Below are 14,262 nucleotides of genomic sequence, written 5' to 3'. Positions count from 1 at the left end.
CGAATAGTTATTATTCTCAGTCGAGCTGCTCCTAAACAACCAGACAGGCAGGCAGGCAGAACGGAGCACTGTGGGATTGAACCGCGAGCGGGCGGGCGGGCGGGCGGGGTGGGGTGAACGGGCGCTTCGGGAAGCTGCGGCGACAGGAAAAGCCACCCCCCGACTTCTTTTGAAGCAGTTTCTTCCTGGAGGAAGAAGGAGGAGCGAGAAAGCGACTGAGAAAGCTGAGCCAGAGAGCAAGACAGGCTTCGCTTGCTTCCTCCTCCCCTTCTTTCATTTGTGTCCTTGATCCCGATCCCAGCAGCATTCACCGGCGAAGAAAGCCGCCATTTTTTTAATTTTTTTTTTTTGCGGCCCGGTAAAGAGTGCTCCACGGCCCGGCACGGTCCGCGGCCCGGTGGTTGGGGACCCCTGCTTTGGAGGACTACTTATATCGCCATAATACTCCCCCAAAATGTTTTTTATGAGGTTCCCATCATCTAATTGAATGCCTGGCACTTACACTCCTTAGATGTGCCACAGACACTGAATGGTGTAATCAGGGAGATAACAGAATGACGGAGTTGGAACAGAGGGAGCTTGGAGGTCTTCTAGTCCAACCTCCTGCTTAGTCAGGGGACACTATACGATTCCAGACAAACAGCTGCCCAATTTCGTCTTGCGTGAACGTGTTCAGTTGAGGGCAAACGAAAGGCAGCACACCCAAACCCAAAGATCTGATGAAGTGTACTTATTTGGGATTTATTTCTCTGACACTTTCCATTAAGAAAAAGAACCCCATTTCACATCTGCCATGACAAATGGATGAAAGCAAATATTTAATTGGGGAAATAAGTCTTCGTGCACATCTAATAAATCTTGTGGGAGCGTGAACTTTATAGAGATTTTTGCGCTTGGAATGTTGTTTCAGTCTTCGCCGTTTGCGAATAGATAATGTTTGTCTGTGGTTTGCAAGGTCAGGGTGACAGCTGTCACGATCAAATTCAAGCTAGTGGTGATGTGTGACACATCGTCAGACAACAACGGCTGTTTTAGCCCATGTTGTGGACATGAATGACGCTCAAATATTGGCTGAAAGTCCGTAGAGATTCTCAGTCATCCAGGTGCTTTTCTGAGGAGGCAACTGGATTTTGTTTTTGCTTTTCTTTGAGGACGTTTCGCTTCTCATCCAAAAAGCTTCTTCAGCTCTGACAGGATAGTGGGGAATGGAAAAATTTATATTCCTTGCAGACAGGTGGTTATTTGCATTCTTTTAGAGAGCTGTTGAGGCCAGTAGGAGGTTTGTCTGTGTCCTCAGGGACACCTGAGTGGTGCTCCGGTTCCTGTAGTCTGCAATTTTTTCCCTCTGGAAAATCCATTCCTACTTCCACACCATTCCAAAGGTGTTCATCCCAAATTGTATAGCTAAAAGTCTGTAGAGATTCTCAGTCATCCAGGTCATGGTTGTCCCAAAGGTGCTTTTTTTCAGGAGGCAACTGGACTTTCTTGATTTTTTGTTCGAAGACGTTTCGCTTCTCATCCCAGAAGCTTCTTCAGCTCTAAGAATGGGGGAAATGGAAGGATTTCATTCTGCAAGCGGTATAAATCCTTCCATTCCACACTATCCTGCCAGAGCTGAAGAAACTTCTTGGATGAGAAGCGAAACGTCGTCAAAGAAAAAAACCAAGAAAGTCTCGCTGCCTCCTGAAAAAGCACCTTTGGGGAAAAACAAGTGTCTGACTTTTGGGTTTACTGGCTGAATCAGGAATGCTTAAGTACAGTATTTCACTCTTTGGAATTTAAAGGATGTTATCTTTGACACACCAAACCTGTCAGGGTGGCCATCATCTTTAAAAGAAACCCGCCTGCATGATTGGAGTATTGTCCCAAAGGTGCTTTTGCAAAGGGCACCTGGACTTGTGTTTCTGGATTGGAAGGTGAGAGAGTTCAGAGCAATTTTTCAGATCTTTTCTCTCTTCCCATTTCAGGTTCATCCCTGTCTACAGTGGACCTTGCCACACCTATAAAGTGCAGCGGCTTAGCGAGTCTACCACGTACTATTTTAAAATCCAGGCCTGCAACGATGCTGGGGAAGGGGAATTTTCCGAAGTTTACGCCTTTGCCACAACCAAATCACCACCGCCTGCCATGAAAGGTGAGAGGCATTGAGCACATACGAACAGTGTTCATAAATGGAGGAAGATTAGACCCCTTAAAAGGAGAGGCTCTTCAAGGCATAACTCTTTGCTTCTGCTTTGATAGGTGATACACTCTGTGTGTGTGTGTGTGTGTGTGTTTGCTGGCCAATATAGTTTTGGAAGAAATTAGATTGATTTAGTTAGGGGTCGGCAACCTGCGGCTCTGGAGCCACATGCAGCTCTTTCGGCCCTCTGCTGCAGCTCCCTATTGGCTGATCCCACCACTGGCTGGCCCCTCCCCTTCTTGCCTGGCCAGAGAAGGTAAGGGTGATGGCAGGGGATGGAGACTGGCTCCATATTGCAGAGCAGTAGGTCACTGGGTGGGAGTGAGTGACGTTCAGTTGGCCACGCCCACCCAGTCACACCGGTTGTTAAATTATTGGCTCCCGGTGTTTTCTTTTGTGTGGGAAATGGATCCAAATGGCTCTTTGAGTGTTTAAGGTTGCAGACCCCTTGATTTAGTTAAAGGCAGGAAGTTTCTCTTCCTGTCACTTTGCTTTAGAAAAAAAATGTAGGTGGCCCTCAAATAAAGCGCACAAAATGAACTGAAATGCAGAATGCACCAGTCTTCCCAAACCTTATCCTTAATTATTCAGAATTACTTATTTTTTTTAAAAAAACCCTTATTTAAATATCCCCGTTGTGTAAATGGGTTTGTGTCATTTCCAGAAAGAAAAATCGCTTTTACCCAATTTAGGGTAATGCACACCCAGATTCAAAGGCATAATCTCCTCCGGAAGAGAGTAAATAATATGCAGGCAGTTCTTGACTTACAACCATTCATTTTGTAACCAAAGTTACGATGACACTGAAAAAAAAAGGGACTTAAGGGCCGTTTTTCACACTTACTATGAGCCTTTGCAGCACCCCTTGATCAAAATTCGGATGCTTGGCAACTGGCGGGTATTAATGACGGTGGCAGTGTCCCTGGGGGGGTGTCATGTGATCCCCTTCAGCGACTCTCTGACAAGCAAGCTCCCTGGGGGAGGCCAGATTCCCTTAGCAACCGTGTGACTAACTTAACGAAGGCAGTGATTCTGTAGTAAGAAAAGCCGCAAAATGGAACGAAACTCAATTTCTCCGCTGAGCAGTGGGAATTTTGCGCTCAATTTTGGTCGTAAGTCAAGGACTACCTGTAACCCCAGTGGGACAGTATCAAGAACGGGGCATTCCTTTGGTAGCATAGGAGCCGCGGTGGCCCCGTGGTTAGAATGCAGTACTGCAGGCTACTTCGGCTGCCTACAATTTGGCAGTTCGATCCTGACCGGCTCAAGGTTGACTCAGCCTTCCATCCTTCCGAGGTGGGTAAAATGAGGACCCAGATTATTGGAGGCAACAGGCTGATTCTGTGAACTGCTTAGAGAGGGCTGTGAAGCACTGTGAAGCGGTATAAAGACTTATTGCTATTGCTATTAAGAGCAGTAGTGGTGTTGTGGTTGGAATGCAGTATTGCAGGCTAATTCTGCCCACTGCCACGAGTTTGATCCTGACCAGCTCAAGATTGACTCAGCCTTCCATCCTTCCAAAATCGGTAAAATGAGGAACCAGATTGTTGGGGGCAAGAGGCTGACTCTGTAAATGGCTTAGAGCAGAGGTCTCATTCTCGCGGCCAGCTGACAATTGCAGCCCGCAGGATGATATCCTGTGGCCCCCACTGTGATATGAAAGTATAATATTAGTGTATAATATAAATATAAAGTATAATATAAAGTATAATATTATGCGGCCCAGCCTCACCCAGACTCTGCCTCCAGCTGCCCCCAGGTAAATTGTGTTTGAGACCCTGGCTTAGAGAGTGCTGTAAAGCACTGTGAAGCGGTATATAAGTCTAAGTGCTTGTCAGTTGAGGCTCCATTCAAAATCCAAGAAAGAAACCCTTAAGACTCCATCGTTACAGAGAAAAGGACTTTTATTGCTATTGCTATTCCAAAGCCTTAATTTCAGCAGCACCTTCCTAAATTATTTCCACATTGGGAATAGAACCATCATTGTAAAATTAACCTGCCAAGCAAGAAGCTCAACTGGATGGAAGAAGAGTTGGAGGAATAGATTTTGGTACGCTGACCCTAAACCAAGTTGCACTTTGAAACGTCGCTTAAGTTCATTCAGGGAGAGGGGATGCATGCTGTATACTATCCTTAGCTAAAAGGAGGACAATGCATAGCATGGATGTTTTAACTTCCACTTTGTTCCAACTTGCAGCCCCCAAAGTCCATCAGCTGGGAGACAATGTCTGTGAAGTCACCTGGGAGCCTTTACAGCCAATGAAGGGTGACGCCATTGTTTACATATTGCAGCTTGCCACTGGGAGGGAAGCGGATCAGGTAATCCCAGAATGATCCTTTTTTTTACAGATATTATGGGGAAAACCCCCTCCCCCCAAATACAGTAATTCTGAATGCACTGTTATAAAGTAGGGGCATCCAATCTTTGCAATTCTAAGCCATTGGCCATCTGGGGATTTCTGGGAGTTGAAGTCCACAAGTCTATTGCCAGGGTTGGACACTTCTGTTATAAAGGGACCTCATTATCACAGGAATTGTCAAGCGGCAGGGAAATCGGGACATCCAGCCAGTTCAAATGAGCGTAAAGATTTATTGCAAGCTTAAGCTGTTGACAAGAATCTGAACTACTAACAGTCAAGGGAAATTGGCAGTAGATAAGTCAATGGAATTCAAGGGCTGAATTTAGATCTCTCGTGAGCATGAAGGGACTCATGACTAATGACACATTTGACCCCTTGGGCTTAGCCTGGTCCTCTCCTTCGCAATCAAACCTCCCTCTTCCCCAATCAAACCGTCAGGGGGCCTCTCAGAATAAGTTGAGCTGGAAGGGACCCTGGAGGTCTTGCAGTCCAACCCCTAAAGCAGATTTCAGACAAACAGCTGTCGAGTCGGGCTGAATCGCAGCTTGACGAGGTGCTGTGTAACTTATTATTCAAGTCTATGCTCTTGGAGCGTTGCCCAGATTGCCAAACATTGTATGAAGTGTGACCATTCTTTAGTGGTAGACCCGTCTTCTTTTCAACTAGAAAGCCCTAAGATTTCTTGGAAGGGCCAGAAAAAGGCCTTCTGTCTGAACCTCAAAGATGAGAGCCGCTGCCAGTAAATGTGAGTGGTACGGAATACACAGGCCAGTGTATAGGCCTTATAGGTCAGCATAAGGCAGTATTTAGGATGCCCAGCAGAGGTTAGCTATCAGTACCAAGATACACATATCCACATCTTTCAAGAACCAGGTTCTGTGCCCCGTCTGATGTTTTAAAAAGCGATCTGCCCCAGAGCAAAAGGCCAACTCCAACTGTAGCTTTTATTTCCCAATAACTGCACTGCCGAGTGGGTTTGAAGGGTTTTCCACCTGTCTTCCCCAAAGCAGAGAGAAGCTTAGATAGGAGCACCTAGGGCTGTGATGGTGAACTGTGATGAGTGACTCTGGAATGCAGAGCCATTTGTGTGGGCACGTGAGCCCCAGCCAAACTTACTTGCACTGCGCATCTGCGTGGTCTCCCAGCTGATTTTTTGGCCCGTTTGAGGCCTTTTTTGGCCTCCCTGAGGCTCAAGGGAAGCCTCGGGAGGACGAAAAACGGGCGTTCCGGAAATACCAGAAGTGACGAAACGGACCCTTTTTTCAGCCTCCAGAGGCTTCCCTCAAGCCTCCAGGAGATCGAAAACGGCCTCAAATGGGCCAAAAATCAGCTGGGAGGTGCATGCACGCGCAGTGCAGGTTAGGCAGTGGGGATGTTGCGCATGCATGCGCAGGAGGGGGCGGGGTGCATTGCATCGCAGGTGCCGGCATCCACGCGCGCTTTCGGCACACCACAACCAAAAGGGTTCGCCATCACTGGCCTAGGAGGCCATGCAGTGACCATCAGCAACCTTACTCCCTCTGTTTTCATTCAATGGGGGGTTCCAAAGCTTTCCATATACCCGTTTTGGGGGAACCTGTCCAGAACTTCTCAGAGTTTCCGGTAAGGTCCCCCCCAAAGATGGAAGGTTTCTGGCTTTGTGGAATTGTGTCGCCTTGTTCTCCCACCTGACGGGTGTCTTCCTCCTGCTCCTGCCTCAGATCTACAAGGGACCAGAGACTTCCTATCGCGTCTCCAACGTGCAAACAAACTGTGAATACCGATTCAGGGTGTGCGCTGGGCGCCAGCATCAGGACTCCACGGGGTGGCAAGAACTCTTCGGCCCGTACAGCCCAAGCGCCGCCTTCTCATCTCAAAAGCAGGAGCTGCTCCTGCCGTCTTCGGACCCGGCTCCGGAGCTCCTGAAGAGCAAGCGGAAGGCGCTCAGCGACGAACAGTTTGCGTTTCTGCTCCTTGTCATCTTCGCCACGGTTGCCATTCTGTTCGCCGTCATCATCCAGTACTTTGTGATCAAGTAAGTTGGTAGCCGCGGAGAAGCGACTTCATCACTCAGCTTATAATTTTTCATATGGAAGTTTTACGCCTTGGGTATTTATGTGAATTCCAATTAAAATGCTAGCTGGGAACGATGGAATAAAAAGACACCCCATTTCCATTTTTGCTGCTGAGTAACAGGTTGGATGGACAGGATGCCTTCTCCCAACCCCTCCCCCTCCCCTCCTGTCCTTCCCATCCCCCCACCTTCCCCCCTTCAGGGGCCGAAGAGAGCCGTGGGGGGAGGGGGGTAGAGGAGGAAGGGGCAGACAGACGCGAAGAACATCCCTATTTACAGCACGGTGGTGCATCTTCTCATCAGGGTTAGCTGTTGAAAAAAACAGCCAAAAAACAAAAAAACAAAAAACTGCCTTAATTCTCAAGAGTTTTGACTTAATTTTCACAGCGAGTCCTGAATTCTCAAAAGCCGAGCGAGAAGGTAGGTGCAGGAGGTGAGCCGGCTGCTGCTCTAGCATTTGGGGGACCATGAGATATAGCAGATCCTTATTTTACGCTTAAAAAAGACAGTCCTGTATTCTAGGATGCAGCACCAGGAAACCATCTGTAGAGGAAAAAGAAACCCTACCCAAATACTGTCCACCATGACGTTTCAGAGGTAGCGTAATGTTAATTTTTTCCCCCCAGTTCTTTTAACTGGGATGTGTGTGTGTGTGAGAGAGAGAGAGGCTGGACACTGTCCCTTCTAGGGAAGCAGTGGTAGGTGTGAGCCTTTTTGAGGTTTCAATTCAAGGCATCCAATTCACCTGCACGCAAGAGGGATTCGGGTCGGTCTTGAAATTGGCAAGAAAGATGCTCTTCTCTCCTTCCCTCCCCCTTCACCGCTGAGATGCTTTCTCTCTCGTAGTAAACTTTAACGGTTGGCCCCACTCAAGGTCTCCCTCTCTTGTGCCTGAGAGACTGAAGAACACCCTGTGCTTCTCACTTTATAAAAAAAGAAGGAGAAAAATAAACCTCTACAGCGTTGGTCTTCTTTGTTTTCCAAGGGGGAAAAAAAAAGCACAGCATTTTTTTTTTTTTTGTCTTTAATGAGAACAAAAAAAAAAGTGCATTTATGATAAATGTTTCACTATTTGGCTCAAACTGAGCAAAAATGTTTTTTGTACTATTCTTAACATGGGATTAAAAAGTCGAACTCTCTGGGGGAATTTTTTTTTGGGGGGGGGTAGTTTTGTTCCTCGGGGCGTCCTTCATCCGCTTGATTAAGTCACGTGTGAAAAATTACCTCCCCCTCCTCCTTTCTCTCCCATTTCCCCCCCCCTCCACCCACTCCCCCCAAAAGTTAGGTTTTAAGTTTGAACGTAACTGTCACCTCTTCCGTAGCAGTTCCGTGTTCCACTGTTTTGGTCTTTTGTGAGATTCCAAGTCTTTTTCCGTTTGTGATGGAAATTTCATCTCACGGCTTCGGGTCAAACTCATGTTTCCTTTCCTTTGTTTGGGAGGGCGAATATCATGCACTACAGAGGAGCTGTTCCGTGTAAGGCCTCTGCAGCAAATACCTGTAAAATAAAAGTATTTAAACATTGTCTTTACAGTCATGCTACTTTGAAAAGCTTAGAAACCATCCATTTTGTTCTTTGAAAGAAGAAACTCAGAGAGAGAGAGAGAGAGAGAGAGAGAGAAGAATAGACATTTTGTTGAGTTTTCCATATTGATAGGGACCGAAAAGTTCCGCCTTACAAAACATCTGAATGCTTTGTATTTGTATATGGGACAGTGGACGTAACTTGTGAAACTCATGTTTAGCTTGAGACATGTCTGTTTCCAAAACAACACAACTGGCTGTTGAATTCATCATGATAGCTTATGGTTTGTGGCATTGTGTTTGCATTTCACACCTGGGGGAAAACACACACACACACAAAAACACACACACAAAAAACACACACGCAAATGATATCATAACACTTACTATCTTTAAAGTAGATTTATGGTGCAATCTGAAATTTATCTTTCCTTCCCCCCTCCATAAAATGTACTCTCCTCTTTTTTGTGATCTATTTATTTTGATTTAAAAAAAAGAAATTCTGGAAAAATGTATGTTTGAATGTATTGTTCTACTTGTAGCAGAACTTTTTTAAGTTAATCATTTGTTGTAATGGAAGCCTCTGCTCAGTGTTGAAAAGAGTTTTATACAAATGTTTGTGTCTTTAGTTTGCAGGAATGTTTACAACCTGTTCTCCTTCATTTCGTTTCATACTTCACTTTTTTATAAAATAAAATAGTTTTTGTCTTTGGCAGATTTCTGTTGCGAAAGTGACAAAGAAACAAAACAAAACTTATAGAGGTGGGGAGAGAGAAATCTCATTGAATTGGCAGCAGTGTGAGAAATGCATTTTTTTTAAATTAGATTTTTCTGAATAAAATACTAACCAAAATTATGACTTCCTAGAAAGTTAAATCTTTAATTTGTATTTGTAATTGCCACAAAATGTTTATTATATTTCCAGGAAGTTTACTGGAAAGCATAATGTAGAATTTTATATTTACAGCTATACATTCCAGACTGATGTACCTAGTGGCATTAATGTATTAGGTCTCCTTTTCTCTTGTATTGTAATTTTTGCCGTATTTCATACTTATGTTAAACCTGCCAGGCATCGTATTACTAAATTGTAACTATCAAATAGATAATATATTTAATATGGCCAATAAAAATAAACAAAAAAATGTTCATATTTGGGACTGTGGAGTTGTGTGTCTCCTCTATCACACGTACATCCCAGACAGTGTACAACCGGGGTCTCCAAACTTGGCAACTTAATAAGTTGTGGACTTCAAGTCCCAGAATTCTAGGAGCTGAAGTCCACAAGTCTAAAAGTTGCCATGGTGTATAGGAATGGGCCAGAACCGTAGATCAAACACTTTCAAAATCCCGCTTTATTTCTTCTTGACACCATCCACAAAGAACATCTTACGCTTTTCATCGTCACATGAGTGACATGTAAAGATAGACCACGGTGGTGCAGTGGTTAGAGTGCAGTACTGCAGGCTACTTCTGCTGACTGCCGGCTGCCTGCAATTTGGCAGTTTGAATCTCACCAGGCTCAAGGTTGACTCAGCTTTCCGTCCTTCCGAGGTCGGTAAAATGAGGACCCAGATTGTTGGGGGCAATAGGCTCACTCTGTAAAACAGCTTAGAGGGCTGTAAAGCACTGTAAAGTGGTATATAAGTCTAAGTGCTATTGCTGTTTTCCTCCCTCCCTCTCTCCCTCCTTCCTTCCTGTTAGAATGGCAGGCTAACTGCCCACTGCCAGCAGTTTGATTCCCACCAGCTCAAGGTTGACTCAGCCATCCTTCCGAGATGGGTAAAATGACTCGTCTTGTTGGGGGCAAGATGCTGACTCTGTAAAACCACTTAGAGAGGGCTGTAAGGCACTGTAAAGCGGTATATAAGTCTAAACACTATTGCTATATTCCTTTAGTATTCAATGGTCAAGCTTGAGCAGTGTTATATTTTCAACCAGCTCCAAATAAAATTTTGTTCAAACTACCTGGACTTAGTGACCTTTAACCTCCCAGAACATTTCTCTCCAGGTAGCATCAACCAGGCTGGATATAACATGACGCTGATGTCCTTTGAAACCCTTCTGCATCAGATGTGGGCAAATTAATTCAGATGATGACATCTGGTGCAGTTTATTATTCCCAGAAGAACTGGCTTTTTTTTTTTTTTTTAAAGCCAAAGACCTGATGCTAAAACATGGGGCAGAAAGATCATTCACTCTCTGGTTTAAAATATATTCCTTACTACAGTTAAACAGGGAGCATTAAACTAGGAGCAAATAAGAAAAACAAACAATCCAGAACCCAGCACTTCCTTTCCATTATATTTTTATACACAGTAAAAAAGATGGGATTTCTATCCATTACCACCAACTTTTTATGTCCTTCAACGTACGACGCAAATGGAGCCCAACATTTATGTTGCTAAGTGAGACATTTTGTTAAGTGAGTTTTGCCCCATTTCATGATCTTGCTTGCCACAGTTGTTAAGTGAATCACTGCAAATGTTATTAATGTTGTTAAGTGAATCTGGCTTCCACATTCACTTTGCTTGTCAGAAGGTCGCAAAATGGAATCACGTAACCCTGGGACACTGCAGCCGTCGTAAATGCGAGTCAGTTGCGAAGCGTCTGAATTTTAATCACGTTACCCTTGGGGATGCTGTAACAGTAAGTGAGAAACGTTCGTAAGTCACTTTTTTCAGTGCTGTTGTAACTTGGAACAGTCACTAAATGAACTGTTGTAAGTCAAGGACTATGTCAACTCATAAAATATTTCTCTGGTCTTTTTAGAGTTGCCAACAGAAAGGGGGGGGCGGAGCAATACAGCAGCTTGCAAAACTGAAACTGAATTCCATAAATGTTTTCAAAGATAGTCACGAGGTGACTGAAGTTTCTGCTGCACAAAATTCTAACTGGAGAACATGATTGATGGCTCTTGGCTATGGATGTTTCCCATTGGAGAATATGAATTATGTGATGACCCGGGGTGTGGCACAATAGCAACAAAGTCACAAAAGTAGGTAAAGTCCCTTTAATTCCTCTAGCGTGGCCTCCAATGTTATCATCGGCTGAAGAAAAAAACTTCCAAGAACAGTTTTTAAAGGGAAGAAATTTAGTCCGAACCAGAAGTACATACAAATTATAAATAAAAACCAACACAAAACAAGCTGCAGCAATTAATGAGACAGGGCAGGATAAGGAATTGCAGAACTCAAAAGATAACAAAACACACACAGTTGGGAGGATGCCAGAACCCAGATAAGACTTAACAAAGGTAATGCACGCCCCCTCTTTATCCTGTTTCCCCAGTTGCAGCCAATGAAGGGAATTAGGGCCTCCTTCTCCCCCATAACCCACGTTGCTCCCTTATCCGTTACTCCCTGCGAGCCACACCCACTCCCTGTCAGCTGCTCGACCTCCCCCTCAGAATCAGATTCCAACAGGAGTATAACAAATTAAGATACACCCAGTGGGTGGGAAAACCAGGGTCAAGGGTGACAATAAATAATGTGTCTTACAGTCGGCTACACGGCTACATCCAGGCAGTGCCAGACAGTCTAACTCCCAATAAATCCTCTTTTAAGTTTTGGAAGTTTGGCTCAAGACTCATGATTTAAATGGGGGTAACTGCCGGAATCCTGACAGGCTACCTGTAATACAACATATAACATCCCCATAATGCATGAAGGTTGGTATACTAATATCCCCTTCTTGGCTACGGATGATTTATTGTACTCTGACAGATCTGGAATAAAAGCAGTTTGGCTCCAATGGATAAATTGAGTATACTTTCAAATTCTTAATTAGAAAGCAATTAAGCTGCTCTTGGGGGGAAAATGAAGCTAATGCAATTTCATAACTTTTCTTTTTTTTTAAAGAGAGGGAGTGTATCCCCGGAGTAATAAGGATGAATAGATTTCTCCACTCCAAGTCAAAGAAAAACATCTTTATTTTGAGAGGAGGAATTTTACTATTTGGGTGTTAAAAAGAGAAATATTCCGCCATTATCTTGAGAACTAACATTGCATCAGAAGAGCTCTAAAGAAAAACCATACAGCACTTTAAGAACTAATATTCACATCAAATCAGGCCTTGACTAAAAGCAGCCAAGATTAAGAATTAACATTCTTTTAGGAAAGATTATTTAACGTATATCTAACTAAAAATACGTCAATGATATTCTGAATTATACAACAATGTATTTTTGACTTCAAGGCATTTTCTAAAAAAATTAGAAGGACCTACCTGTTTATAGCACCTCATTAAAGAGACAGCAAAGTTTATGGCTCTTCTAATAAAGAGAATATAAAGTCTGTAGCTTATTCACCTGATCAGACTACATTAGACCCAAAGAAATACATGAGAAGTACTATCAGATATTTATTTATTAAATTAATGTGCTCCCTCTCCTGTTTCAAAGTGACTCTTGGAATGCCATTAACAATACTGCCATGAAGCAGAAAATAAGGAAATGGCTTTTAATTTTTCTTGAAATGAAAATTCGAGTTGGCCTTTTATATTCTTGAAAAATACAAATTATCGCTCAGATTTTCTTTCCCAGATAGAAAGGATTTACAAGAATCCAAAATGGTTGTGCCTGGAATACTATCACAAAAAATGCAGAAATACAAAAAGGCCAAATCTTAGGTATTTATGGCATTAGAACCACTAGGGGTGGTGAGAGTAAAATTTAAGGAACCAAACTGGCAAATCAAATGCAAAAAGGTATATGTTGATGATGCTCTATGGGCAGTTTGCTCGCCCAAAGAATTGTGATACACAACATTGTACAAATTGAACTGAAGAGGAAAACCAGCATTTGAAACAAACATGACTGAATATCACTGTAGAGCTGATTAAATAACAGCATTAAACTGATCCGTTTTAAACTAACCAATTTACTTAATTAGAAATGAAGACTTACTCATAAATAATTATCTAGAGAGCTGGAAAAAATACAATGGCTGATATTTTAAGATGGAAGGATAGGCAAGGATGGAGAAGAGAATCAAAAATTTATCCTTATAAATATATATCCTTAAACCAAATGTATTTGATTCTCTTCTCCATCCTTGCCTATCCTTCCATCTTAAAGTATCAGCCATTTTTAAGGATAAAAATAAGAGCTAATTTTCGTGCTTTACCTGTTTGGTCATCTGGAATAGATAGCTACACCGAAATTTGGGAATGAGGATGGGAAGAGACCCCACTTACAAAGATCCTCTGGAAACAGACAACCTGAAGTCTAGAGAAAAGAAGGACAAGAATACAGTGTTCCAGTATTTGAGGGGCTGCCATGAAGAAGAGGGGGTCAACCTATTTTCCAAAGCACCAGAGGGCAGGAGAGGAAATAATGGATGGAAACTAATCAGGGAGAGAAGCAACCTGGAATTAAGGAGAAACTTCCTAAGAGTGAGGACAATTAAGCAATGGAACAGAAGTTGCCTTCAGAAATTGTGGGCGCTCCATCACTGGAGGTTTTTGAGAAGAGATTGGACAGCCACTTGTCTGAGATGGTGTAAGGTCTCCTGCTTGAGCAGGGAGTTGGACTAGAAGACCTCAAAGGTCCCTTCCAGCTGTATTCTGATTGATTGAAGTTGTGGTTCCAAGTAGCTTCCTTTAGCTTGGACATCAGTTTGATCTAAAGTTGCTGCTCTACACTAAAATAGTGTATTGAATATCCTGGGTACCATTGATTTATTGTTCTCCTTTTTAAAAAAAAAATGGTTTAAGGACTTTCAATTTCAGGTAATGTTGTGTTTCACACAGAGAACACAAATGGAGAAGAAACAGGAAGAGGAACCACTTAGGAACAATAGAATACCTCATGCCACCTTATGCTTGAAATTTTGGACTTAGACAACTTAGAACAACGCCACCTACGGTCTGACCTAAGCTTAGTACACAAAATTGTCTACTACAAAGTCCTACCTGTCAGTGACTACTTCAGCTTCAAATGCAGTAACACATGGGCAAACAATAGATACAAACTCAAAGTAAACCGCTCCAAACTCGACTGCAGAAAATACGACTTCAGCAACAGAGTGGTCAATGCCTGGAACTCTCTACCTGATTCTGTTGTTCCATCCACAAACCCCCAAAACTTTAACCTTAAATTGTCCACCGTGGACCTCACTCCATTCCTAAGAGGTCTGTAAGGG

At 43.3% G+C, this 14,262-nt stretch overlaps 2 protein-coding genes across 4 annotated transcripts in view; both read left to right on the top strand.

The window, feature by feature from the left end:
• The window catches only part of LOC113416597 (fibronectin type-III domain-containing protein 3A-like), a 71,521-nt gene extending 62,249 nt beyond the window's left edge, over nucleotides 1-9,272 (top strand). For all 3 annotated transcript variants that reach the window (XM_087972052.1, XM_087972053.1, XM_087972054.1), the window contains 3 exons: nucleotides 1,968-2,134; nucleotides 4,380-4,501; nucleotides 6,243-9,272. In XM_087972052.1, coding sequence (XP_087828178.1) covers nucleotides 1,968-2,134; nucleotides 4,380-4,501; nucleotides 6,243-6,560 — 607 coding nt within the window. In that variant the 3' untranslated portion in view covers nucleotides 6,561-9,272. The remainder of the gene's footprint in view (nucleotides 1-1,967; nucleotides 2,135-4,379; nucleotides 4,502-6,242) is intronic.
• The window catches only part of CYSLTR1 (cysteinyl leukotriene receptor 1), a 650,975-nt gene that overhangs the window by 141,992 nt on the left and 494,721 nt on the right, over nucleotides 1-14,262 (top strand). The window lies entirely within an intron of this gene.

This window comes from Notechis scutatus, chromosome 10 (assembly GCF_049901735.1).
Source record: "Notechis scutatus isolate UNSWTSFEM ecotype Mainland chromosome 10, rNotScu1.2, whole genome shotgun sequence".
NCBI lineage: Eukaryota > Metazoa > Chordata > Lepidosauria > Squamata > Elapidae > Notechis > Notechis scutatus.
Note: the sequence above shows the minus strand (reverse complement) of the source record. Positions and strands in the feature narration are given on the sequence as shown.